The sequence below is a fragment of the Streptopelia decaocto genome (assembly GCF_964273445.1).
Source record: "Streptopelia decaocto genome assembly, chromosome: 2".
NCBI lineage: Eukaryota > Metazoa > Chordata > Aves > Columbiformes > Columbidae > Streptopelia > Streptopelia decaocto.
The window spans coordinates 157,003,784-157,029,368 of record NC_138655.1 but is presented as its reverse complement, the minus strand read 5'-3'; the positions used below and the strand labels follow the sequence as shown (position 1 = coordinate 157,029,368).

At 40.7% G+C, this 25,585-nt stretch overlaps 2 protein-coding genes across 2 annotated transcripts in view; one reads left to right on the top strand and one right to left on the bottom strand.

The window, feature by feature from the left end:
* The window catches only part of XYLB (xylulokinase), an 85,935-nt gene extending 77,562 nt beyond the window's left edge, over nucleotides 1–8,373 (bottom strand). The window contains exons 1-6 of the mRNA XM_082046303.1: nucleotides 8,296–8,373; nucleotides 5,815–5,897; nucleotides 4,851–4,920; nucleotides 3,431–3,511; nucleotides 1,429–1,515; nucleotides 137–265 (exon numbers count right to left, since the gene is read on the bottom strand). Of these exons, the coding sequence (XP_081902429.1) occupies nucleotides 137–265; nucleotides 1,429–1,515; nucleotides 3,431–3,511; nucleotides 4,851–4,920; nucleotides 5,815–5,897; nucleotides 8,296–8,340 (495 nt within the window). The 5' untranslated portion in view covers nucleotides 8,341–8,373. The remainder of the gene's footprint in view (nucleotides 1–136; nucleotides 266–1,428; nucleotides 1,516–3,430; nucleotides 3,512–4,850; nucleotides 4,921–5,814; nucleotides 5,898–8,295) is intronic.
* Nucleotides 8,374–18,604: 10,231 nt separating this feature from the next.
* LOC309436441 (uncharacterized protein C9orf152) lies at nucleotides 18,605–24,659 on the top strand (the record flags this gene model as incomplete). The annotated part of the gene is made up of 2 exons (XM_082045606.1): nucleotides 18,605–18,833; nucleotides 24,106–24,659. The coding sequence occupies 2 exons, from the start codon at nucleotides 18,605–18,607 to the stop codon at nucleotides 24,657–24,659; spliced, it is 783 nt and encodes a 260-aa protein (XP_081901732.1).
* Between the last annotated feature and the right edge of the window lie 926 nt (nucleotides 24,660–25,585).

Sequence of the window (25,585 nt, the reverse complement as noted above, 5' to 3'; positions counted from 1 at the left end):
AGTTTCATTGAAGTTTCTTCAAAAACTCTCTCTTTCATAGTAAATGGCTGATAGTTTTCTGCTGTGGTACCACCGCAAAGGCATAATTGCTTCTCTCAGGAGACCACTGAGGACTTTATTTCCACCTGCTCCTCACCTCATAGGCTCGAGAACCAGTGATGCTGGCCAGGCGGTGTGCTCCCCCCACAGCTTTCTCCAGGGTGTTGCACTGGGAAGCGGTGCTAGAATCCATCCAGATGGGGCTGTTACTGACAGAAAAACAAGCCTGCAATGAACAATATCTGTCATTAGTAAGTCTGACCTCTACAAAGTCCCTGCTGGAGTCATAGCAACACAGCAGCCCTACGTTATCAGCTCACAGTTCAGGTCTCTGACATGTCTTCTAGTCTCTCAATAATTACAGGAAAGCAGATACTGGGCAGCATGTTGGTCAGTGGTGAAAAGCACAACCCAAACTTCACATCAGAGGGACTCAACAGGCTTTTTCTGCTCTTACTTGATATAAACTGCAGCACAATGTGTATTTCACATACCGTGCAGCATGATGTCTCAAGTCCCCTCCTTTGGTAGCCAAAGCCCCAGGCACTTTTACACAAGTTCAGCCCCACTTTTCAGAACTCCTCTCTTAAAAAAAAATCCCATTATATTTCCACAGCTCTAACAGATTTCTCTTCAATGACTGCCATAACCACTTGGAAACACAACTGAGGCTTAGTACATCAGCAGAGAGTATTTTAATTCCATTTCCATGAGTTTTGCACAGATATTTCCAAAACTAATCATTTAACAGATCAGTTACACAAATGTCTTGCTTTAAACATACAACTGCCCTTTCTGATCGTGAAGTAAGGAAGGTAAAGGTCTTCAAGAGGAAAACTGATTCCTCCCTACTTTTATTTTTCAATAAAAGTCAGTGTTCAGAAAATTACCAACCACACACACAAAAAATGCTGAGGTTCAACAATGTCCTTGTTAGGAGTTTATGTTCACACAGCAGAGATTAGTGTAAACTGGTCTTTTTTTAAAAAAAAATATTTTCTAATTAAATCACAAGCACTGCAAGGAAAGTCAGGTGCAATACTATTTTCCACCACAATCTTTTAAAATAGAAATATATTTTTAAAAGTAAAATATTTACAGGTGGTTACATTTTGTAAAAGTAAAACAGGCTGTTACTCTGACACGGAAAGATTCTGGGACCCCCACTGGTACCTGTAAGCTTTTAAAGCAGCAAATACTGTTACTCAGGAGAAAAGGAAATGTCAAAAGCCCTGGAGCTGAAGGAATAACCAATACATTTCACTTTATGCTACAGGGGTGTGAAACTGGGCCAAACAAGAGGAAAGGCTTGCAAGGAGAAAAGCCATGCGTAAGGATCAGAAAAAGGACAGTGTTGCTCTCCCTTCAGAGCTCTTTTATGCACGTTACCTTTAGTGACTGATGTAAAGGCAGTTCGGATGATGCATTCTTCAAAATTTGGATGCTTCCTTTTTTCCAGTACACACTCCCATGTTGCTGTAGAAAGCACAGAAAGTTGGAGATCCCCTCCCAAGCCATGAAGTTCACATCCTGATCTGAATTTCTAACTCTAAGGTTAGACACAGAACTCTCTCCAAACTAGGACCAAAAAAAATGCACCTTTTCAAATCAAGTGCCCTATTAAAAGGCTCTTTAAAGATTAAGCAAAGCATATACTAAACCGGAAAATGTAGGAGTCAAGAGACGATGATGCTGAACTACTGCATCTTCTAGTGGGAACTATTATTCTACTGCTAATGGCATCAGATACGTCTTTGAGGGCTCTCTGAGCTGTAGCCAGGTCTTCACAGCCAAGACTATTCTGTGCTATTTCAGTACAGCCCCCAGATTCTTCAGCTCCATGCCTGCTCCAGTCATCACTAACAAACTGTAATCCTGACAAAGTTATTTAAGCTCCATCTCTCAGGTGGCTTCCTCAAGCCAGGCACCTCCAGTTCTGCACCCGCACGAGCCCCTGGGCAAACTGCAAAACACCATCCAGTGACCCACACATAGTTCTGATGACACCAAGTGCACACAGAATCCCCTGGGCACAGAGTTCTTGACCACAGTGTCATCCAGACTGTATTTTACATCTCTCTGCCCTTTCTGCAGACAATCGAGAAGAAGTTTATCCCTTCTTTGGGACTAATTCTGGCACACTAATGCACCTCCGTAGTGATCTGCAGCATAAAGACATGGGTCTTCAAACAGAAAAAGGGGAGAGACAATATGGGTTGGAAGGGGGCAACAAATGAAATCTGTTCTACCTAAAAGAATCTGAGTATCGCACCAAGTTGATACACCCATCTTGTTGGAGGACAGGTAAAATAAAGGGAATACATGCAGTCTGAAAATGTACTTCTTTCACTTGAGCAAGCTGGGGTTACTTGGCAGTCCCTAACTTGTGTTCCACCGAAGAATTCATAACAGAGCCTTGACACTGGCTGTGATTTTTCAGACATTTTGCACAGACTTTCAACTGAAGTCAATGAAACATAGAGATCACAGCAAACGTTTTGATTAATTAGTCCCAGATATATCAAGAAAAATAAGGAAAAACTTCTTTGCTTTGAGGTGCCAGAGCCTGGACCAGGCTGCCCAGAGAGGCTGTGGAGTCTCCTTCTCTGGAGACATTCAAACCCACCTGGACACCTTCCTGTGTGATCTGCTCTGGTGAACCTGCTTTAGCAGGTGGGTTGGACTGGATGATCTCCAGAGGTCCCTTCCAACTCCAACCAGTCTGTGAACCATTCTGGGAACCTAAACCTGATGTGTTGGAATTAGCTATCGCTTTCGTGCTGTCCTCACCCTGAACATCATTACTAGAGTACAAGGAGACTGACTAACTGATTAAACGTTAGCATGGGTTGTATAAATCTCAGTAAAAAGGCACTGTTGTGCACTACAGGCTAAATCATGGCAGCACCTTTGCCATTTCAGCATCAAAGACTATCATAATTTGTTTTTTGTTGTTCTTAGGCAGATGTCTACTCCAGGCAACAAAAACTGTGCTCAACAGGATGTTACTTTGCCTTTAGCAAACCGTGCTCCTCCCTGCTTTTTCTACTCCATTTCCACAAGCACCTGGATATGCTGAAATTCCAAATGACCACAGTCATTTCAGAATCTGTATGACCAGAGAATTCAAACAACGGGAACCAACTAGTTACGCACTATACTGGTCTAAACAACTGCACTGTAAACCTCACCCTCCACTCCCACTACGTTCTAGCAACTGCTCTGGGTGCTTCAGGTTTTAAGTTCCTCTGAGCAATGCATCTTCTAATGGACAAGTATATAGAAGCTTTGATCTTACTTGCTATCATTATGGTTTTCTCCAATACAATTATTTAAATGAAATTTATCACTATACCTTATACTCTATTGAAGAACTAACTAACAAACTAACCTGGCCAGCACCAGACAAAGCTCTGACTTGAGAGAAGTTAAAGCCCGAAGACTTCATCTTTTGCAAAATCATATCCAGAGCCTAGGAGAACAAACAGAATCAAGAATGACTTTAACGAGCTATCAAATTATGCATACACACAATCTCTGGAATTAAACAGTAAATTCATGTCATCACTGATAAGAGTTCATTGGCAGATAATGAAAAATTAGCTAATGACTATGGACTTCTCAAGAAGCTGCATAAATTAATTTACTAAGTAAGAGGCCATAAAAGAAAAGTTGAATCAAATGGAAAAAGAGTCTTTAAATAAGCTGAATCACAAAGATTCATTATTTGAAACCTAAGTAAAGGGTTAAAGAATCACAATTCATTAAAAAGCCACTTTCAAGAGTGCCAGGAACAAAGCAGGATTATATCTTTCTGTTCTTACTTTTGGAAATGTATGAAATCTTGAGATCTAAGATTTTAGGTATCCTCAATACCACTGACCCCAGTGCCAGCTGAAAACTCTTGGTCTTTTTAATATAAGGTTAATTCAAGTGAATTTTAGCTCTTTAAGCAATCAGGTTAATTTTGTTCATGCCACATTTTACTGAAGTTTGAAACCAAAACTTAATCTTTCATCTTTACATAGTCTCATTCACATGAGCATTTCCCAGACTATCTTGACACACGGACTTCAAAATTTCCCAAGAAGCATTATATAATTTAATATTATTATATATTAATTTAATAATTACTTCTGTTGGTGTTCAACCAAATTTACCCAACTTCCGTCAGCTGCTGTGGATCACCAGCTGGGGGTTCTCTGAATTTTCAAATATCTTAACTATTCAAATCACACTTGTAAGACAAATTTACATAGTACCATGTGAAAGCAAGTGTTGCAGAACCTGCACAGCAGCAAGGAAGGCCTTCTATTTAAAAGAACAGAAAAGAATGTTGTATGTCAAAACAAACACCAAAGTGACTGGAAAGCACTGAATAAAATGCTCTTTAACCACTTAGCACCTGAGACATCAATTGGTTAGCAAAGCTTATAGCACAAGTAACGTGGATGCTACAAAAAAACAGATTTAAGCCAGGCAAAGTGACAGCTGCTCGTTTGACATCTGAAACAAGAACATGAGGAAAAAAAGAACAGCCTTTTTCAAATGAGGGAAAGTCGGGAAGGGATTAACTACACATACAATGCTATGATAGTAAAGAGTGAAGAAACAAATGAAAAACCTCTGGAAGTGTTGATAACATAAATATTTGCATACCAAAGACACAAAGTAACACTTAAAGGAAACAGAACACAAACAAAAGGACTTTGTTGATTTCAGTGATGAGTTTCACTATTGCTTGGAACACATTTCCATTTCAATAACAGCAAGGAAGAACTTGAACTTTAATATATAAAGTTTGTTCATACCTTAACCCACATGAGCACAGGAGAAGTGACTGTCAGTCTGTCACTGTGAATATAGACTCCACCTTGAGTCCTACAAAAAAGGGTATTTTCTCTTGGTAAATTAATCATTTTTTTCCCCATCAAGCAAAGTTCTTCAAGTTTATTAGTAACCAAAGTGAGTTTGCAATGCTTTTACATTAAGAGCAAGGATACCATCAGTTTTTGAAAGCTGAAAAAGCAGAAGCCAGCTCCTAGGAAGTAACGTTAAGAGATGTTTGACCCAATTGCAACGTAAATAATGTGCAAGGACAGGCTCTAATTCTGAAGGACAGGCTCTAATAGACTCCAATGATCATTGGTTCCATGTAATACATAGTTATTTCTAAACTTCTTAACTGTCACCATTAGTGGCTTGAATCTAGAAAATGAAATTCAATTTTTGCTGTTAAATCATTAAGTAAATGAGTGTACTTCACTGAAACTTGTGACTACAGGGGATGACATTTTTAAATTCTAGTTGATTAACTGAAGTGAACAAATACCATCATCCTACATCCTATTGTGATATTTGGAACCACTGAATTTGTCTCCAAATGCCTTTTATATAAATTCCCCTTATGCAATTTGCTTGCTGTTCTCACAGCAGCCCACCCTGACACAAAGGTGGCACCCACTTCTGTGGCCCCAAAGGAAACAGTTATGTCCACAAGTCTAAAGTCCGAAAGGAAAAATAAAAGCTCATTTATACATAATATTTTGGGATAGATTTTTTGTTTTATTATTTCCTCTTGGGAGTTCTTGCCATATATACATACCAAGGAAGGCAAGAGCACCAACTACCCTTGCCAAGTACAAAACATGAACATGGCATGAACTTTTCCCTGTCTCCACACATATCAATGAGACCAAAAACGGCAACAGCCACCCTGCCCCAATCACCAAAGTTTCAAATGATATTATCCAAGTAAAACACAAAAAGTCTTACTTAAATTCCGGAAGGTCTTTATCAAAATGAACATTATCCTCATAAATGACTCTCAGCTGTTCATCGATAGCAATGACTTTCAGCTAGAAGATACAAAACAGGATGTTAATAAAACTAACAATAATTAAATAATGCTGATAACTCACTTAGAATGATTTAATTCTCATAGACAAAATGGGAAGGAAGATCACCCCAATCCATACAACTTGCTGAAAGTATAGGCAAAATTTTACTTTAAACAAGTTATTACGTTAATTTCAAGCATGCCACCCATTCAGCAACATGTCTATTTGTTTGTTTGCATTTCTCCCCTCATTTTTTTTTTTTTTTTCTCTTCTTAATCACACAAGATCCAGATGCAGGCATATGCTAAAGAACAGCAATTTACCAGGTTTGTAGATTGCATCATGGTAACCAATTTTTCCAGTTTCTCCAAAGAATACACTACCTTAAAGATGCCATATGCTGGGGGGGGAGGTTTAAACCTCTACTTTTTTTTTCCCCCCTCTATCTTACCAAGGAACCTAGCAGGCCCTTAGGATACCTTGAGAATCTTCCCTGTTCCCCAAATGGTAAATCAAACCACCAGTCTGGCAAAGCTCAGAGCGCATTACACAAGTGTATTCTGAGCTTCTGCAACATACAGAAAGCAACACCGCAAACAGGTAACTCGATAAAGCTGAGCTTTATTGTAAGGCCATACTAGAAGAGTATCACAAACTTTACTCCTCTATCTTCACTCAAGTCGACTTAGTACAGAAGAAAAACATTAAAAGCGTAGAAGAAGCTTGAGAAGGTTGTGCACATTTTGCACACATTTCAACAGCAAACTGCTGCTAAAGGAACAGACAAAAAAAACTGCAAAGACCAAGTCATCTCAAAGAGTTGTATTCAAAAAACAAGGCCAACTCCGTTTTAGCCAGACTAACGCACGGCCATTATTTATGCACTGGAACAACTTATTACTGATCTGATGCCCTGCACTCGCTTAAAAATGGCTCTGACCCACTGCAGCTTAATAGGCTCTCTGCTTGCAGCAAGCCCCCTTAAAAAAAACACTTCATCAACCTAACCTGGATGTGTCTTTTCCTGCTCCAGCACAACCATACTGAAGCGATTTATTCTCATACACCTATTCTAAACATATTCAGGCCTACACACAACTTGGGCAAAGTTTCTGTTTGCAGTGTAATAATACCCAGCTGTGCCAACAAATCAAGATTTCAACCTGAGCGCCCAGTTTCACAACCCTTGGTTCACACGAGGACATTAAACAAGCTGGATTCAGGTGCAAATCCCAGCTCCCAGCCTGCCTGATGGTGCAGACGGAGCTGTATCCATGCCACAGCAGCCCTTTCCACAATATAATGCACCCCTGGAAGGATGGGGAAGCAGGACATATGGGCACATGCAGCCCACAGCTCCACACAAGAGATGAACAAAGGAATGAAGGATGTGCTTTTGCAGGCAAAGGGAAGGAGGCATGTGAACAGCCAGGCACTGTGGCCCACAGAAGCCTTAGAATCATCGAATGTCCTGAGCTGGAAAGGATCATGGAGTCCAACTGCTGTCCCTGCACAGGACACCCCACAGTTCACACCGTGTGTCTGAGGGTGCTGTCCAGTCTCTTCTTGAACGCTGTCAGGCTTGGGGCCGTGACACCTCCCTGGGGAGCCTGTTCCAGTGTCCAGCACCCTCTGGGGGAAGAACCTTTTCCTGATGTCCAACCTAAACCCCCCCTGGCACATCTTCCTGCCCTTCCCTCGGGTTCTGTTGTTGGTCACTAAAGAGAAGAGCTCAGTCCTGCCCCTCCTGCTCCCCTTGTGAGGAGCTGGAGCCGCCATGAGCTCTCCCCTCAGTCTCCTCTTCTCCAGGCTGAACAAACCAAGTGACTTTAGCTGCTCCTCATACAGCTTTCCCCTCCAAACCCTTCACCAACTTCGTACCTTCTTCTGGATACTCTCCAGTAGCTTTATCTCTTTTTTTACCCGGTGTCCCCAGCCCTGCACGCAGTGAATGCTCCAGGTGCAGAGCAGAGCGGGACAATCCCCTCCCTGCCCTGCCGGCCGTGCTGTGCTGGGTGCACCAGGACACGGGCGGCCCTTACAACACATGAAGCACCAGGAGCTGCTTAGCAGGCTGCAGGGGTGTGAGCCCTCAGCGCCCAGCTGTGCCTGAGGAAACCCCGCAAACTAACCCGCCGCTGGGCGGAGAAGAGGCGCGGCAGCCGCTGTACGGAGCAGGAAGGCCCGTTCGGCTCCCGTTCCGCGGGCAGCGCGGCGGCAGCTCCGCGGGCACCAGGGCGGCCCGGCCCTTGTCCCCTCGCAGCTCCCGAGGCCCGGCGGGGTGTACCCGCCCGCACCCTCCGCGCTGCGGAGCCCTGGCACGGGTAGTCCCAGCCCCGGGAAGGCGCCAGGCCGAGCGCAGCCGCCGTCGGCTGAGGGAGGGGAGCGGAGGGGCGGGGGGAGGCGGCCGCGGTACCTGCTGCGTGCTGAAATCCCAGCCCAGGTAGCGGGGAGCGGCCATGGCGCGGCGGGGCCCGGCCGGCCCTTCGCCCCGCGGAAGGGGTGGCGGTGGTTTGCAGGCCCGGCCTCCCCGGGCAGAGAGCGAGAGCGGCGGAGTTAATGAGTGTTCGGTGCAGAAGAGACCGAGCCGCCATCCCGGAGGGGCTTGTGGGCAGGGAGAGGCTCCGGGAGGAGATCTGACGGTGAACATCAGTTGTGTGCTAAGGGATGGTGAGGAAACACAGAATCACAGACTATTAGGGACTGTAAGGGACCTGAAAAGCTCACACAGTCCAATCCCCCCAGAGCAGGAACACCCAGATGAGGTTACACAGGAAGGTGTCCAGGCGGGTTGGAATGTCTGCACAGAAGGAGACTCCACAACCTCCCTGGGCAGCCTGGGCCAGGCTCTGCCACCCTCACTGAGAAGTTTCTTCTCATATTTAAGTGGAACCTCCTGTGTCCCAGTTTGAGCCCATTACCCCTTGTCCTATCACTGGTTGTCACTGAGAAAAGCCTGGCTCCATCCTCCTGACACTCACCCTTTACATATCTATAAACATTAATGAGGTCACCCCTCAGTCTCCTCCAGCTCCAGAGCCCCAGCTCCCTCAGCCTTTCCTCACACAGGAGATGCTCCACTCTCTTCAGCATCTTTGTTGCCCTGCGCTGGACTCTCTCAAACAGTTCCCTGTTCTGTGCAGCAGCTGTACAGTGACCACCAGTGAAGAAAACAAAAAGAGCAACTTCAAACCACAGTCCAAAGAAATTCACAAAATTGTAATATACTATTAATGTGCATCAGTCCTGTTGTGGTATTCACCTAATCACAGAGTGGTTGGGGTTGGAAGGGACCTCTGGAGATCATCCAGTCCAACCCACCTGCTAAAGCAGGTTCACCAGAGCAGATCACACAGGAAGGTGTCCAGGCGGGTTTGAATGTCTCCAGAATAGGGGACTCCACAACCTCCCTGGGCAGCCTGGTCCAGGCTCTGGCACCCCCACTGTGAAGAAATTTCTTCTCAAATTTAAATGGCACTAGTGCTCCCTGGCTTTGCACAAACAATTCCACGGAATTCTATTAAAAAAAATCATAATTAAAAAAAAAAAAAAAGCAGGACCATTACGCTGGCTGTAGTTTTGGTTTGTGGTTTGCCGTTGTTGGGGGTTTTTTGTTTGTTTGAGAAGGTTTGGGGATGTTTCAGGGTTTTGAGTTACCTGCCATAGCATGTGACGAGCAAAGTGGAATTGCTCAGGCAAACAAAGGCTCATCTAAAATACGCTTTCTCTCTGCAATCAAGGCACAGCCTTAATGAAGTCAAATAGGTTTTTCATACCCAGGATCTTAAGCTGTTTTAACAGTACAAATACTTAATTTGAAACACCCTTTAGACTATAAAATGGTACTAGATTTTGGCATATACTGAATATTTTAAATACATTTTAAGTATTCCCAGTGATTTTTCAAAGCCTTAACTCCTGTAGGTTAACACTTTTAAGAATTCGAGTTATTGAAGCAAAGAAAAACCTTTAAAACATTAACCCTAAAAACTCTCAACCTACAATGCAAACATTCTAATATACTGACTTTTAAACCAATCTTACTCTTATCATACCACCTTTGAATATTCTGTATTGAGAGCAGCTACATTAGAAATGTGATCACAAAAAACTTTAAAGAAGACAAGGTTTAATTTAAAGTTATCTGAAAATTATTTACAATGTGAGAATGCCTTCAAAGGCGCAGTGATGCTGGCCTGCATTTTAAAGTCTAATCCTGCAAATTTATCTGATTAGTTTGCAATCAGAAACATCCCAGTGAAGCAAGATCATTCAAAAATAAAGGTATGTAGAATTGTCACCAAGTTTGTAGTTTGTTTTCTTTAAATCAGGTGGCCACCAGGTACTGGTGGAGTTTCCCCATGCCTGAGGAGCTCATGCAGGATGGACAAAGTTCTCAACCCAAGAAACGGCTGTGAAAGGAAATAAAGATACCAAAAGCTGTTTCCTCAGTGTAGCTCCTACCAGTCAACCAAGATCCAAACAACAGGCAGAGGCTGTTTTTCCATTAACAGGGAATGTGGCTGGTGAGCCAGGGAGCAGAGGCTTGTTCTGCCCCTTCGCTTGCTGCACATTCCCTGTAAACAAGAGGCTGAGACCTGAAATGTTGCAATTTTCAACATATAACTACTCGCAAAAAGAAACTGAAATCAGTTCTGAAGAAAGCAATAAGAATGATAAACGGCTTCGGAAAAAGAGACATTAGTGGGGTTTAATTTTCTTTTTCCAAAGGAGGCATTGGCTAGCAGAAAGGAAACAACAGTTTATAAATAAATAAAGCAATCTTATCAGGATGCAAGAATCAATTATATTCTTTAGTAATCAGATTGGAAGACTAATCCTGAATAGCAAGAAATACTTTGCTTTAAATAGCACAGCAAAATTGGGGCTGGAATGACCACCCTGGTGTTATCAGATCTCTTTAAATTAGAAAGAAGGGGCGCAAGACAATAGGGTAAAGAATCCACTACAGGAATATTAATGTTGCTACTTTCACTCTTAATGTTTTTCTAGAGAAAACAGGGAAGTTTGGAGTATCATTGCCTTACCCAGTCACTCTGTTGCCCATCCTTCCATCAAGACAGCGTTCTCTCAAATTGAGTTTTGTATGGAAAATGTGCATTGCTGATGTTCTTTTTGCATTAAAGTTTATGTTGGCAGATATTACCATAACCTCCAAAACTGCTTCTTGAAAGCAAACAAGGTTTAGCTGTGCCGTGATCAGTGAAGCCGCAGTCATGTGCTAGTGATGCTTTAGCACTGACAAATCCAGAATTTCCAGAGGGGATGGACAAAATGCCGTTTATAATTGAAATGTCACCACTGCAGATTAACAGCTTGAGGCAGAGCACAGATTAATCACTCAGGACACATGGAGCAGGGTAAAAGGAAAAGCAAGTTTGTTCCCCTTTTCCTATTAACTAGTTTCTGGCCTGATGGAGAAGCAATACTTCCATGCTCTCCTAGGCCCGTGGCTGTTTTGATAAGTTATAACTAGTATGACAATTAATGTGCTTTATTTCTTGCTCCACTGTCAAGTTAACTTCAACTGCAAATTCGTTTCAATTCATTGCAAATCATACCTTATTTTATTGTATTCCATATTCCTACATACTGAGGTTTTTCACTTTTTATTTTCACTTTGAGTACCAAAATCTGCCTCTAAGTTGCACCATGATATAAATTTAGATTTAACTGCATTCTTCGGCTTTACACAGGTGAACTCCTTCAAAACCAGTGACAGCCTAACTACTGTGCTTCATTATCATCACATCATCTTAGACCTGCCAATAAGCTAGAGAACAAATAGACCAGAACTTTGATATAATTTAGGATGAGTATATTGACAGCAGTCCAGCTATCCTGATTTACACTGGCTACATAATTAATGGGATATGAAAATACACCTTCTTTCAGAGGAAACAACAGAAGTCCATGGGCAACTACGTATCTCCCAATCTTTTTGCTTCCAGCAGCAGATCTTGGGCATCTAACTAGTTACTTGAAGTAGCAGAGCAGCCAAATATTTCTAAGCCCCAAACAGGTATTTCACATTCATACAGCAGCACAGGTGGGCACAGCAGAAACAACAGTCCAGGTAAAAGTCACTGCGCACACAGACATCAGTTATACACATGAAATAAAGCCGCGGCAGCCCATGTCAGACCTTGCACTGTTAGGCCCACTGGCACAATTACCCTTTTCCCAATAAGAAATCTTGCGGGTCTTTAATTAGCCGCAGAAACATTAAACATACTAAGCTGGGTCAGAGCAAAGCCAACCTATTTGCCAAGTAACCTGACAGTCACGTGCAGCGCTGCTAATTAGATGGGAGATGTTTACAATGTTAAGCTCCAAGTAACACAACATTAACACAATCTTAAAAAAAAAAAAATCTCAGCTTGAGCACTAGACCTACCTACTGAAAAGATATCTGAACAATGGCACTGCTCTAAAGGTCATTTCTACTTAGCATTGCAGGTACTCTTATCACTAAATCTCCAGCAATGTTTAACCAAGTACCACAGTACCATAAATTAAGAGATAAAGCTGTTGTTCTTTTAATTGAGATGGCATTACAACACCAAAATATTTTCCTTGCCCTAAATATGCACTTACCTGTTGAAGTTGCGGCTGCATGTGATTTTGCGGTAACTGTTGTGTTTGTCCAAACCTCCAAATGCTGAGGGGTCTCATTATTCGCTCTGTAAGAACAAGTACTTGATGTTTAAAAGCAATGGATCGAGGTGGCCGTTATCCACTGCAATTTTACTGATTGTACTGATCATGGATGAAAGGAGGTATCAAGATCCAGCAAAACCCTGTGTGTGAGTTCCACAAGAGCATAGCAATTACTCCACATACTTATTGGTTGATTTAATTATTGACATGTTCATATCCAAAATCCCCGGTGTGGTGCTGCGTTAACCAATTAAGGCCCTTTACAGAGACCTCATGAAGAATTGTCACAGGATTCCATATAAAAGCATATACACAAACAATGGGTACAATAAAAGAATTTAAATGATGGCTCAACTACACAATCTCAATTATACTGTCAGTTCCACAGGTACTGGTCAATTTGCAGCTTTTATTTAATCATGTACATAAAATTCTCCAATTTCACTTCTATTGAATTCAGCAGAACATGTGTTGACTTCAGTGGGTACTGACTCGGGCACTGTGGAATTGTATCTGCTTTTACATACTCTAGTTTTACAGATGTAATTTCATTGACTCAATTAGGCTACTAGTGATTCTGAAGTGCAGTACAAATTCCTCATGAGATCTCCACATGGAAGCGAAGTGAAGGATGTTTCTGAATAGCAAATTATTTTTAGGATACGTTCCTCCCCTGCACAGATTTCAAGTCCATATTCATTCTCACAATACTAATAGTACTTAACCATCCTTTTTGGAGGACTATCTTAACTATAGTCATTTGCAAGGCTTATTGAAGTTAACTTACACGTCCAGCAGATTTCCTTGAAGATGAATACTGAAGTGGTTTGTGTCCTAATGCTCAAAGGCAAATATCTCAGAAGCAAGATGTTGTCATCTAGATAAAACTTTTCATTAACAACAGATTAACCAGTTCTTTCATGCTGTACTTGATTCTTATCAAACTCCACTTACAGATAAGTACATTTTATTGATTAAAAACAATCAAAGAAACTCATTCCTACTCAAACAATGCCTGAAGTGGAAACTAATAAGGGCCAAGCCTTGTGCTTTTCAGCACCATCCTGCAAGGATCAAAAATCATTTTGCACTCAAGAATGAATCAAAATCACGTAGCTTACAGGTGGGAAAATCAAGGTGGAAAATTTATATAGCTTATCCAATTTGGTTTAGACCCTGCTTGAAATTCTCACAGAGTTCCTATATGCATATTATGACTGTTGGGAAAACAAATCCAGAGCTGTAGCCATCATAACTCTATGGCTATGAAACAGTTGGAGAAGTAGCTGTTATAGGAAAGATACCAAGATAGCAGTACCAGAAATGTGGACTCTCCTTATCAATAACTGGAATTATGGCATCTGTAGGATCAAGGAAGCATCAATGAATTTCCAAAATCCTCAAGAAAACTATTCAAGGCCAGTTCCCTCACACTTTTTTCTTATGGACAATTTCATGAGGTCAAAATGGAGGAAACCAACCACCTCGTGTGTCACGCTAAGTTACGAAACCCGAGAACTAAGAAGGAAGCAAGGAAAATGATAAGGGAAGATGGCAGGGTTCATTTCACATCTCTAACTGGTGAACAACTTCAGTTTCTTCTTAGACTTGCCTCTGCACAGTGTCACTTCTGCAAGGGAATCTCAGAAGTTCTCAGTGGGCAAGGACAGCAGAACCACAAAAGGAACAACTCCTGACCCAAAGCTTTGGATGCTGAGTGTTTACACAGAGGGAGTAATAACACAGGCAAGCAACAGGCTGAGCAGCCCTCTAACAGAGCAAATTCCAGCATTTTAGTTCACTTTCCACAGCAAGTAACACCCCAAAGGAAGGTCAATGCTCAGCACCAGAGTCAAGACAGAACAGAGGTTTTTAAATGCTGCATGTGCCAGGCACAAAAACCACATACAGAATGTCTGCCTCCTTTAACTCCTCAGGACCAACACAATTCAATTTGACTTAGATGAATCCAGTGATTTCAGTGTGACGGGACTTACCGTCCCCAAAATAAAACACAGAATGCGGTTCTGCAAAGGGAACTGGATATCACCAAGTTCTCAACACGTGCAAAGCCAGGTACGTGAGTATTAAAGGTGAACCTCAGGGATTTAAGGAATAGAAAACTGGAAAGCCATTTTACAGCCTGTACTAACCAGGCAACCTTCTCTGGCCAGCTAATAAAATAACATTCTTGATTAATTTTTGATACACAGACTATTGATATATACCTGTATGCTCTCACATGACTTAATTAGTTACATAAAGACCCCAAGGGACAAAAGGGGGAAATAAAGCGTTAATACTATCAAGGAAAAGGGAAGGTGGACTACACATGACCCAAGCTCATAAAACCTTCAGGGGGACTTGAAGGAAAGCTGAAAGCTTGTGAAAGGTCACATCAAAAGAAACATCTTGAGATTGTACTGAAAACTTGCATCGTAGGTGCCTTTACCCCATTAGCATGGACAGAGAGAGAGAGCTCCAAAAATAATCACGCAGTATCAGAAAGCCTCGTGCTTTAACTATTTACACCAATCCCTAACCGTGGCATGCTTTAAGGTTGTGCTTTCAAATAACAGAAATACAAGTGCTCTTATTAAAAAAATCTCATTAAACAGTAAACAATCACTATTGATTCTACTAATACTGTCTGGAACTCAAATATTGGCAGCCACCCTCTTTCTACCTCTCTTTTTATAATTATATTTTCTAACAATAGAACAGTCACTTTCTAACACTTCAGGTCTGCATTTAAACTAAAAGAAACACAACTATAGAAAGCTAGAGAAAGAGGATTATCACAGTAACTTTGATTTTACTTCTCAGTGCCTGTTAAATCTACAAATATTTGTATTTTATTTTTGTAATCTGCATTAACAGAGTTGGACACGTCTATAATTATGAACATGAATAATCGTATATACCTCTGGTCCCAGGTGTGCAGTAAAATCCAGTGTTACAGGAAGTGCATTCAGTCAGTTAACCACTATAAGCACTTTTAATTATCTTTAAATCAACAATTATTCCTATAAGGTCCTCCAAACGTTTTTTTTTTTTTTTCATAAAAAACTAATTTACTACTCACAAATTAATGAGATAAAAATTAGTTGCATCTTTTTAAACGAGTTTTTCCAACCAAGGTCAAGGGCAGTAAACATCTACTTCAAGTTCTAACAGCCATTGCTTTTGGATTATGAAGCATTCTCAACTTTTTTTTGCCTCAAGGAAATGAAGAATCGCTTCCATTGTGTGATGGAAAAACAGACTTAAGGGATGTATGGCACTTCAGTGGCTAATCAAACAAAAATCACTTGTAGACGATGTTTTTGACAGGAGTTTGTTCAATTAGACAAGTTTTTACACAAATCTAACCATGGCAATAAATTTTCAGAACCTATAGTACTGTTAGGAAATATGTGTATCAGTGATAGGAAATGGTTTGACTGCTCATATTCCTCAGCAACCTACAAGCCAAATGGGGGACTCTAACATTTAAGACTGAAGCAAACATCATCATACCACTCCAATAGTGCCACCTGCTGCGTAGTTTAAAAATGTACAATGGTCTGCAGATCCAAGTAATTCAATTTAAAGATGACTGAAGAAATAATTTTTTGTGTATGTATGACAATATGAAAAAATTATTTTCTTTTCTATTAGTAATACCTAAGCAGGCCAGGGGTACAAAGGAAGTTGTCCCACTAGGGTATAAGAAGAGAACCCATAGGTAATTGATTTTCAAGTTTGTGTCAGTGGCATAACAAGGATTTGTTACATCAGCCCACTGCACATCAAAACCACAATTAACCCCATGTACTTAGTGACATCATGTAGACTGGACCTGCAGCTCATTTTATGAATCATATCCTGGTTGAAGATTATTCACAAAACACACGTGTATATGAATGTATGTGTATATGTAGACACACACGCCTTGATAGCAAAGTATATACACACAAGTACATGTATACACACAAACATATATATATACACACCTCTTGAGACTGAATCAAGATGCCCGTTCACAAGCTTTCTCTGAAAAGGAAACACACTGCAATGAGAATGGGATTGGTTCAGCAAAACAAAAGCTGTTCCCATTTCCACCACACTGCTCTACCACCTGGGCTCGGGCACTTTATTTCACCGGGAATCTGCTTTCTTTTTGTGGTTTCTGGTTTTGCTTGGGAAGAGGCTGCTCATATAGCACATTTATGTAACTAAATGTGATGGCTCTCCCATGATCCCAAGGGAATGCTATGATACAAATAATTAATAATGATTTCTGATCAAATACAAACTCATATTTTAAATGGTTCTTCTAATGAGAAATTAAGCATACAACTTTTAAGACAGAGCCTACATTTTGCGCTCAAGGATGCGACCCTGGCAATCCCTTCTGCACCACACAGGTTGCACAAGGTACTTTCACAGGAGGTCAGCGAGTCAAACAGTGTGACTGGAATTTTAAAAAGGTCGGGTAACTTTTACGACCATTAATAACGTTTGTATTGAATGCCAGCTCAAACTGTAATGAGGTTAATTAAATCTCCTGCCCCAATGTATAAACCAGCTGCCTGAAGGTCCAAAGGAGGACTCCATGTGGCAACAACTCAGAACACTGAGCACAGAAAGCAACTCAGGTGCTCCTGTCTACAGAGCACTCAATATTCTGCCTTTAGTAGTGACAAACAGGAAAATAGATCTACCAGAGCCAGGATACATCAGAACAACTCTAACACGACATGTGCTTTTTCCAAGGTAAAAGGAGAAGCAAACTTGAAGAGTATCTATGGTGTCTGAGGAAGTATTGCTGAAGGCGACTGTAGCTGAGGCTGGCAACACAATCTGCAAAACACAAGCATATTGGGAAAGTAAAAGCAATTATTAATAAGTCAATTAGAACTCCATGCGCTGCACAGCTAAATCTTGTCACCTGCATATGCACAGCTTCCAAAGGGATTCCCAAGATCTGCAGGATCTGAGCCTGATTCAGTAAATCATTTATGATGCACGTCACCGCATAATTTCTGCTGGTAACTGGAAAAACACAGCACACCGGCATTCTTTCCACACGCTGCCCTTTCACGCTGTTTTTTATGCAATGTTTTTCACTGCAAGGAACCTAGCAGATGCACAATTATATTAAAACTAGTGTTGAACTGCATTATTTTTCACATACTACTCTCTTGGGCCCTTGCAACAGCCATCAGATGGGAGAGAAACTTGCAGTTCATAGTCTCCTACTGTATTTGATATAATCAAAAGCCATGAATTTTTAAAGTTTTTGCCTCGCTGGTAGATAATACCATCACATGCATGGCAAGGTTCAAAATGTGGCTTACTGTGCATTAGAAGAGTTTGTTCAGCTCTCAGGAATGAAACAAATACTTCTATAGTTTATTTTCTAGAAAGGCAGAAAAACGGAATGACTCAGAGCATGGCATTCCTACCTCCAGCCTCCCAGTGCCAAGTGCCATTGGCAAATACTGTTTTGACACTGCACCCAAGCCTGAATACTTGTAACACATTCTTTAAAGGGAGCAATAAGCAAAAAATTAAGGCTTTGAATCCTCTCCTTCCACGTCGCTGCCCCAAGAAGCAACAACAAGAATGGAGCTGGAAGGAAGTTAAGGAAAGGGAGAATGGAGGGGAAAAGACAGGAAATATGTGGAAAGAAACCTGAAGAAAGTTTTCCCTGGTGTCTTTTACTATCTTGGGGAGGTCACCATGACAGCATCCCTTTAACATTACTACATAAACCAGTATTACCCAGCCCTTTGTGCACCTGTGTTCAATGAGGTTTTATATTTCACTGTTTTTTTTGGCAAAGCCTCACACACTCACAACCTTAAGTCAACATGAAATCCAACTATCCAGTTATGATCATGAACTCCCCAGCTCCCGAAAACAACCTGACATCCACAACTTCAGCGCGGACCACGCAACTTCTGAAAGAAGCCACCGCGCTTACAAGGAAGTTACTTCTTCATTTCGGAAGATTTCAGGTGCTTTATACTTGATTTGCCTTTTGTTTTGCCGACACAATGAAGGAAATATCCTGCTTCTGCATGACTTTTTCTTCCTTGTTGGAACAGATGGCGAAGGCTTACAAATACGTGACTGGTATTTTTTCAGTGACTCATAGCCCAGAGCAACAGGCTTCAGAGCGTGATAAGCAGCCAACCAAGATGGATGTGAGCTTGCTCGAGGAGCAGTATGACCACATCAAACAGAAGCAAAAACTGCAGCCACACATTATTGTCTTTAAAACAGGTATGTCATAGGAAACAACGCAAATGTAGATGTAAAGGCTATTGCTTTAAATCTTGAATAACTCCTACCTTTGTTCTTTTCATGCTCAGCTTCGGGAGAGGCGGAGAGTGAATTCTTTTTCGGTCATTTTGGGGTTTTATTTGTCTCGCTGACAAACTGTCTTATGTTTATATCAATTAGTTTCACAGCAGTGAAACATGAATTTGAAACATGATCATATCTGAGATAAGGTTTTACAGGTTTTATGTCAGTAAAGTACAATTCTAAACATAAAAGGCAACGCTTACAGGAGCCACGTACTTCATGTCTATCATCAGTGTATTTGTGCAATGTACTGTGTAACATTTCCCTTCTTTATCTGTGTAAAGAATTGTGTCGTACAAGACTACGGGAAGCAATAGCAAATATCAAGTGACTAGCACAGATTGGGTTTTTCTTATAAAATAACTTATACTAGGAGTCATAGTGGATAACTACAATACCAGTTTTGAACTAGAGGTCCTGTTTTGAAAGTATTTACTGCATATTGCTTGGAAAGCACATAAATAGAAAAACAAGTAACAATATGTGACACTCATCTACCTGCTATGTCAGACAAATTTAAAATATTTGCAAGTTTTGTATGTAAAAGTTTTTAGTTAGACCCTGATTACAATATTACATGGATATTTTCATTTACTTTCCAAGTTAAAGTATTGAGAATACCATGTCAATTAATGAAGTTGTGTTCTGAATTTAACTGTAATATGAAAAACAAGCCTCATTCACCTCTCATATTAGTATTCAGCTCAACAAACGCAGAACTTTCGTTATTTCATTCCTTACATTTTCCTCTAGGTTTTTCGGCAGCTCTAGATTTTGGCTGTGTCAGACTATATCATCAAAACACATCATTATGAACTATACAACAGATTCACTTCTTCAATATTCTTTCATTCCTATGTCTAGGGATTCTTATGTTAAAAGAATTTAAATCTCTGTGAGAAAGATACATACAAGCTTATTTTATCAGGTACGAAATGGCAAAACTTGAAGACAAAACAGCCCATCTAATCAGCTACAGCAAAAACATAGGTCAGTTAAACAAAGGATAAAAAAAATCTGTATTCAGATTCAATTCAAATTAAGTTTCATATATAATTAATGTAATCAGATTTTTGCAAGGACACCATTTGAAGGTTAGACATAATAAAGTAGGGCTGCACAGTTTCTAAGACATAGGACTGGAAGTTCACATACAAATAGTGTCATAAACATACACTTAACCCTAAACATTCACAAAACCACATAACCTACTGCACTGAACTTCTATCTTTAAACAACCTGTGTGGAAAGGATTAATGTTACTGTTGGAAGCAGCTGAAGTTTGGTTGGTTTGGGTTTGTGTGTGTGGTTTTGTTGTTGTGGTTGGTTGGTTGGTTTTTGTTTTGTTTGGTTGTTTTTTTGTTCCACTGGGTTCTCCATGTCCTGAAAGTTGATCTTACCTATTCCTATGGTTTGAAAGCTGGGGAAAAATACATAGCTCAGCACCTCAAACCTGTTATATGCATCAGTTTCCAAGAGCATGTCAGGAAGGAATCAACAATGAGATATCAGGATAGCCTACTGCCCTACCCACCTAAAGTTATGAGCTTAAAACCATCCAGAAATTCCAGCTATACCAAGAGGTAGATCATGTATGTGTCAATATTTTGTACTGGCAGCAAATTGTTTCCATACCTAGAAGGTGAGATTATGGCTGGGGAGGGGATGACAATGACAGCACCACCACAACCCCACGACAACACACGAACCTCAGAGACCAGACACAAAAACCTCATGAGATTCAAACCTTATGGAAGAAGGGCACCTTCAGTCCCTCGTGCTCTTAAAAATCCCTGCCAAAGGTCTTTATTCTAACTAGTAAAACCCTGAATTATTTCTGCCAACAGACCAGCTTGTCCTTCCATGATAGCACAGGGATTCTGAGCATTTGAGTCTTAAGGCACCACAGTTGGAATGGTAACTCCAAGCTCCCTTGAAGATTTTTAGCTTTGTATGTCACTACCTATTTGCCAGAGTTGTAGAATTGTGGACCTTTAAACAGAACTTTAGATTCTCCAACTTCTCCAGGTTTTTGACTGGTGGGTCAGTAACTGAGACGTGACCTGAAACCAACTTTCTGATCCTTTCCCAACACTCACAACCACGTTCACGCTTCTGCCTGTTCCCGATTGCCTGAGAACAAAGGGCATGACAAGGTTTGAAAGTCACCAGCTAGGGCATAAAGCAGCAGCATATTCATTATTTATTGGCTAAGAAGCTGAAAGGCAGTATTTACTTTAGGAATTAAATGGGAGCATTCAGGACATGCAGTCACAACAGAATAAACACTGGGGTTCTGATTGCAGAAATCTCTCCCAAGAATTTCCCATGCTAACTTGAAATGAGATTAACTTTTGTCACTCCAGAAGCTCAAAAATATCTATGATGACAGTGTATTAAAAAGGCCAAATGGTAAACAGTCCTGCAACAAGGCTATTATGCACAATTAAAAATAAATAAATAAAACTGAGCAATGATTTGTCTTAATTAAAGCTTTGTTTCAAAGTGTAGAGAGTGCTGAATGTGTGTTAATTCAACACACAGTGGTTCAGGACTCATATTTCTATCAGAGGTCATTGCTCAATTTTGTGTGCTGCACCGGTAGCCAAGGAATCAAATCAAACCTGAACTCAAAACCAGTCCAGACTGTTAAAATTGGGCTAGATGCATTACTTTGAACTCTCTGATCAAATCAAGGCAGACCATAATTCTTCCGATGACCAGTCATTAGGGTCAAGATAAAACCTGATGTTACCCATCAACTCCAATTCAGCCAAGAGTGCAATTAAATCAACAAGAACATGCAAAGCTGCATCACCTGAGTCTCTCCACTGCTCCTCTCTTGCTTTTTCTCTTCCATATGCAGAATAAGCTCTAATTTTTGCAGCCTGGTGCTACACTGTGCTGTTCTGCATCTATTTTGCAAGTGGACTTTTTGCAGCCACTCAAGCTCAGCTTATAACCTGGATAAAGTCCAATCATAACTTTGATTCTCACTGTTCCATGATAGAGAACAGTGTGTTCTTATCTCTGGGAATGGTTTCACCCTTGGAAATTCTGTTGACATACTTCACTGCATAGACATATGCACAAACACATCTGTACCTCTAAGCTCTGCATGTGTGTTAGTCTTCTTTCTCCTGGTAACGCTGCAGGGGAGCAGAAGACGTGAGCTGACATAGTTCTCGCTTCCAGAGCCGTGCTGCAAAGCAACTCTTAACAGATCAACGTGGCCTACCCAGGGAGCAGAAAATACATATACATATATATATATACACACACGTATATACATATATATACGTATATATATATATATATACACACATATATATATATACGTGTGTGTGTGTATATATATATGTGTATATATATATATATATATATTTCTGTGCTGGGGTTGTTCCTTCAGCAGCAGGAGCCAAAGGGAGCACTGAAAACCCCTCCTTACCCCAAGCCACGTTGTACAGGTTCATTTACTGCCAGTAAATCAGCCGGGGCTGACATCTTCAAATATTTCCCTCTAAAGATGGTATGAAAGACAGTTTATAAAGGTGGGGGGTAAGTTGTGCTGTTGATTTTTTAAAGGCAGCATCTTAAACTGGCTTCATTTCAAAGTCAGGGTTGCAATTCCTTTAAAATGCCTATTCAGATATTCTGTTTCAGTGTTTTGGCATTCTGCTATGTCTACTTTGTTCACCTTAATATCCTTCACAACTCATACTGCAACTGACACAGCTCCTATTACTTAAACTCGTAATTAAGGTCAGCACTCTGCACATCTACTTTAAACTATATTTATACTAACTGGAGTATATTTCATTAATACTTGCAATGTCAACAGCACTTTATCTTTAGTGTGTCGGTTCAGTTTCTCTTCATTTTCAAGGCACAGAAAGCCAGTCACATTCAGTAATTTGATGGCTGCTACATGTAATTAAAGTAGCATTAACATTTCTATCCCTAATATCTTATACAGTTCAAACAGTAACTTCTATACTGACCAGACTTTCTCCTACTGTTACAGAGATTCTATACCATTCCTAGAGCAATTCATTTTCTTCTCTGAGCCATCATTCAGGCAACACTAGTGTGATAATCTATTAACTTTACACCGTTGATACTGATTACAATAGTAAAATTGCAGTAAAATGTTAAAATACAAGCCCCTGTGTTAATGATCCTTCATTAAGAAAAAGAGGAAATGAATTCACAACTTATTGCTTCTAGAAGCAGTCACGGTATTTTTAAGTTGTGAATACAAACTTCAAACAGTATCAGACAGAACATTTTTGTCTTTCAAACCTCAGCATCTACCAACACACAGAGAAAGTCCCTGCTCACCTTAAGAATTTTTGCTTACAAGCAAATAATTACTGAAAGTCAATTCTTAATCTGTGTTGTTAATGAATCTTAGAGTACTAGTTAGATCAATATTGACTTGATAAATCTCCATTTTCCTCTGACTAACCCTAGGTACCATTTATGTCCTCAGAACTGCAAAACTGAGCATGAAATATTTCTGCTCCATAACCAGGGATCAAAGGAACTTGGGCTACTCCCAGCCACAGGTGGAAAGAGTACAGATAAACTCATCTGTTCAAGCTCTTCAGTTGAGTTTATGCAACAGAATCACAGAATGTCAGGGGCTGGAAGGGACCTCAGAAGCTCATCCAGTCCAATCCCCCCATGGAGCAGGAACACCCAGATGAGGTTACACAGGAAGGTGTCCAGGCGGGTTGGAATGTCTGCACAGAAGGAGACTCCACACCCTCCCTGGGCAGCCTGGGCCAGGCTCTGCCACCCTCACCCTGAAGAAGTTTCTTTTCATATTTAAGCGGAACCTCCTGTGTTCCAGTTTGTACCCATTGCCTCTTGTCCTATCATTGGTTGTCACTGAGAAGAGCCTGGCTCCATCCTCCTGACACTCACCCTTTACATATTTATAAACATTAATGAGGTCACCCCTCAATCTCCTCCAAGCTCAAGAGCCCCAGCTCCCTCAGCATTTCTTCACACAGTAGATGCTCTGCTACCTTAATCATCATTGCTCTGTGCTGGACTCTCTCCAGCAGTTCCCTGTTCTTCTGGAACTGAGGGGCCCAGAACTGGACACAATATTCCAGATGTGGAAACTACATCCTTAATTTTTGCCACCATAGTAATGTGCACATCTGCATTTCTCTTGCAGGTGAACACAAATCTGTTCTCCCAGAATCGATGGTCAACACTGTTTTAATTAATAAAAAAGTTAGAAGATCGAAGTCCTTTACGGATCACGTTCCTGTCAGAAAGGTCAGCCTGGGGATGACCGGCAGTGGCAACGTGCATGACAACTCACCGTGGCGAACCCACCTGGGAATCCACCGCCGGGGGGTGACCTGGGATCCCTCCCACCGCAAGGACCGGCCGTGTGGTTTCGACAACCAGAGACTGATTTCAACAGGAAAAGAGACACTGCAACCCCCAGAATTAGAAGGAGCGAGTGAACTGGCTGCCCTCAGTCAGCTGGGAAGTTCAAACACATCAAACAGTTTCAGCAAAGAGAATGGCAGCGACATTTCGAGCACTTGCCAAAAGCCGCCTCCGAAATCAGCTGCTCCAGCAGTTTGGACGCAGCCATACGCTTCTGCTACGAAATGCACACCAGCCTGCAACAACCTCAACTTCTACCCTTTCCCCAATAAAAAAGGACCAAGAATTTCCGAAGCAGCAAAGAGGCTTGGATTGTATGTCTCACAATGAAGACATTCAGTAACACATAAAACTTAGTCAAAACCTTGACTAAAATTTAAAACAGCAAAATAGTCTTCCTGTTACACTGATTGACCTGCTGAGGGCCTACTACTTTATAACCTGTTGTTTTACTGTACAGTATAAAATGAGGTGTTCTCATGAAGACACTGGGCTGTAATGACAGATAATCACTTTCTGTTATTTGAGATATAAGAGCAATTTTTAAAAATTTTATATTTTTTTTTACTATTTTAGAAACTAAGACTTTATCACAACAATATTGGAAATATCTGAAAAAGGCTTAGCAGGACTAATTAAACAGCTAGGCTAAATTTCAGTATAGTACTATTTAATCAGACAATAAACAAGTTACAAATGAAACAGTATTGAAGGGGACTGGTACACTTCACATGATTTCATCATTTACTTTCCTCAAAAAATATATATTCATGATACTTTCTGGTGTATTTGTAAAATCAAAGAATAAAACTTCTGCTCATTTCTGTCGTTGTTTTAAAAGGACTTAGTAAATGTCAACTCTTTTTGAAAAATAAGTTCTATAATACCATAATTCCCATTTATCCCCAGTATTTCATTATAAAACAAAAGTATGAAATAATTACTTAGCTTCCTGATACCATAGATCAACATACCTTCCTTACTAGAAGTCTAATGCATTTTTCTGCTGCTGCAACTGTGTGCACACAAAGGGGATAGAACCACTTCAACTGCACAAGTATAACCATAGTAATACAACGATTTTTTATAGATAGGGTTTAACATTTTCTTTTGTGGCTCAACGGCACCATAAATACGTGAAATTATTCAAAAGTAGCTATTTTGCATCTCCTCTCCTGCAAGATCTTTAGAGGATGGAAACGCCCTTTTGTGGGTGCTTTCAGTGACAAAAACATGAGGTACGTATCACCCATTTC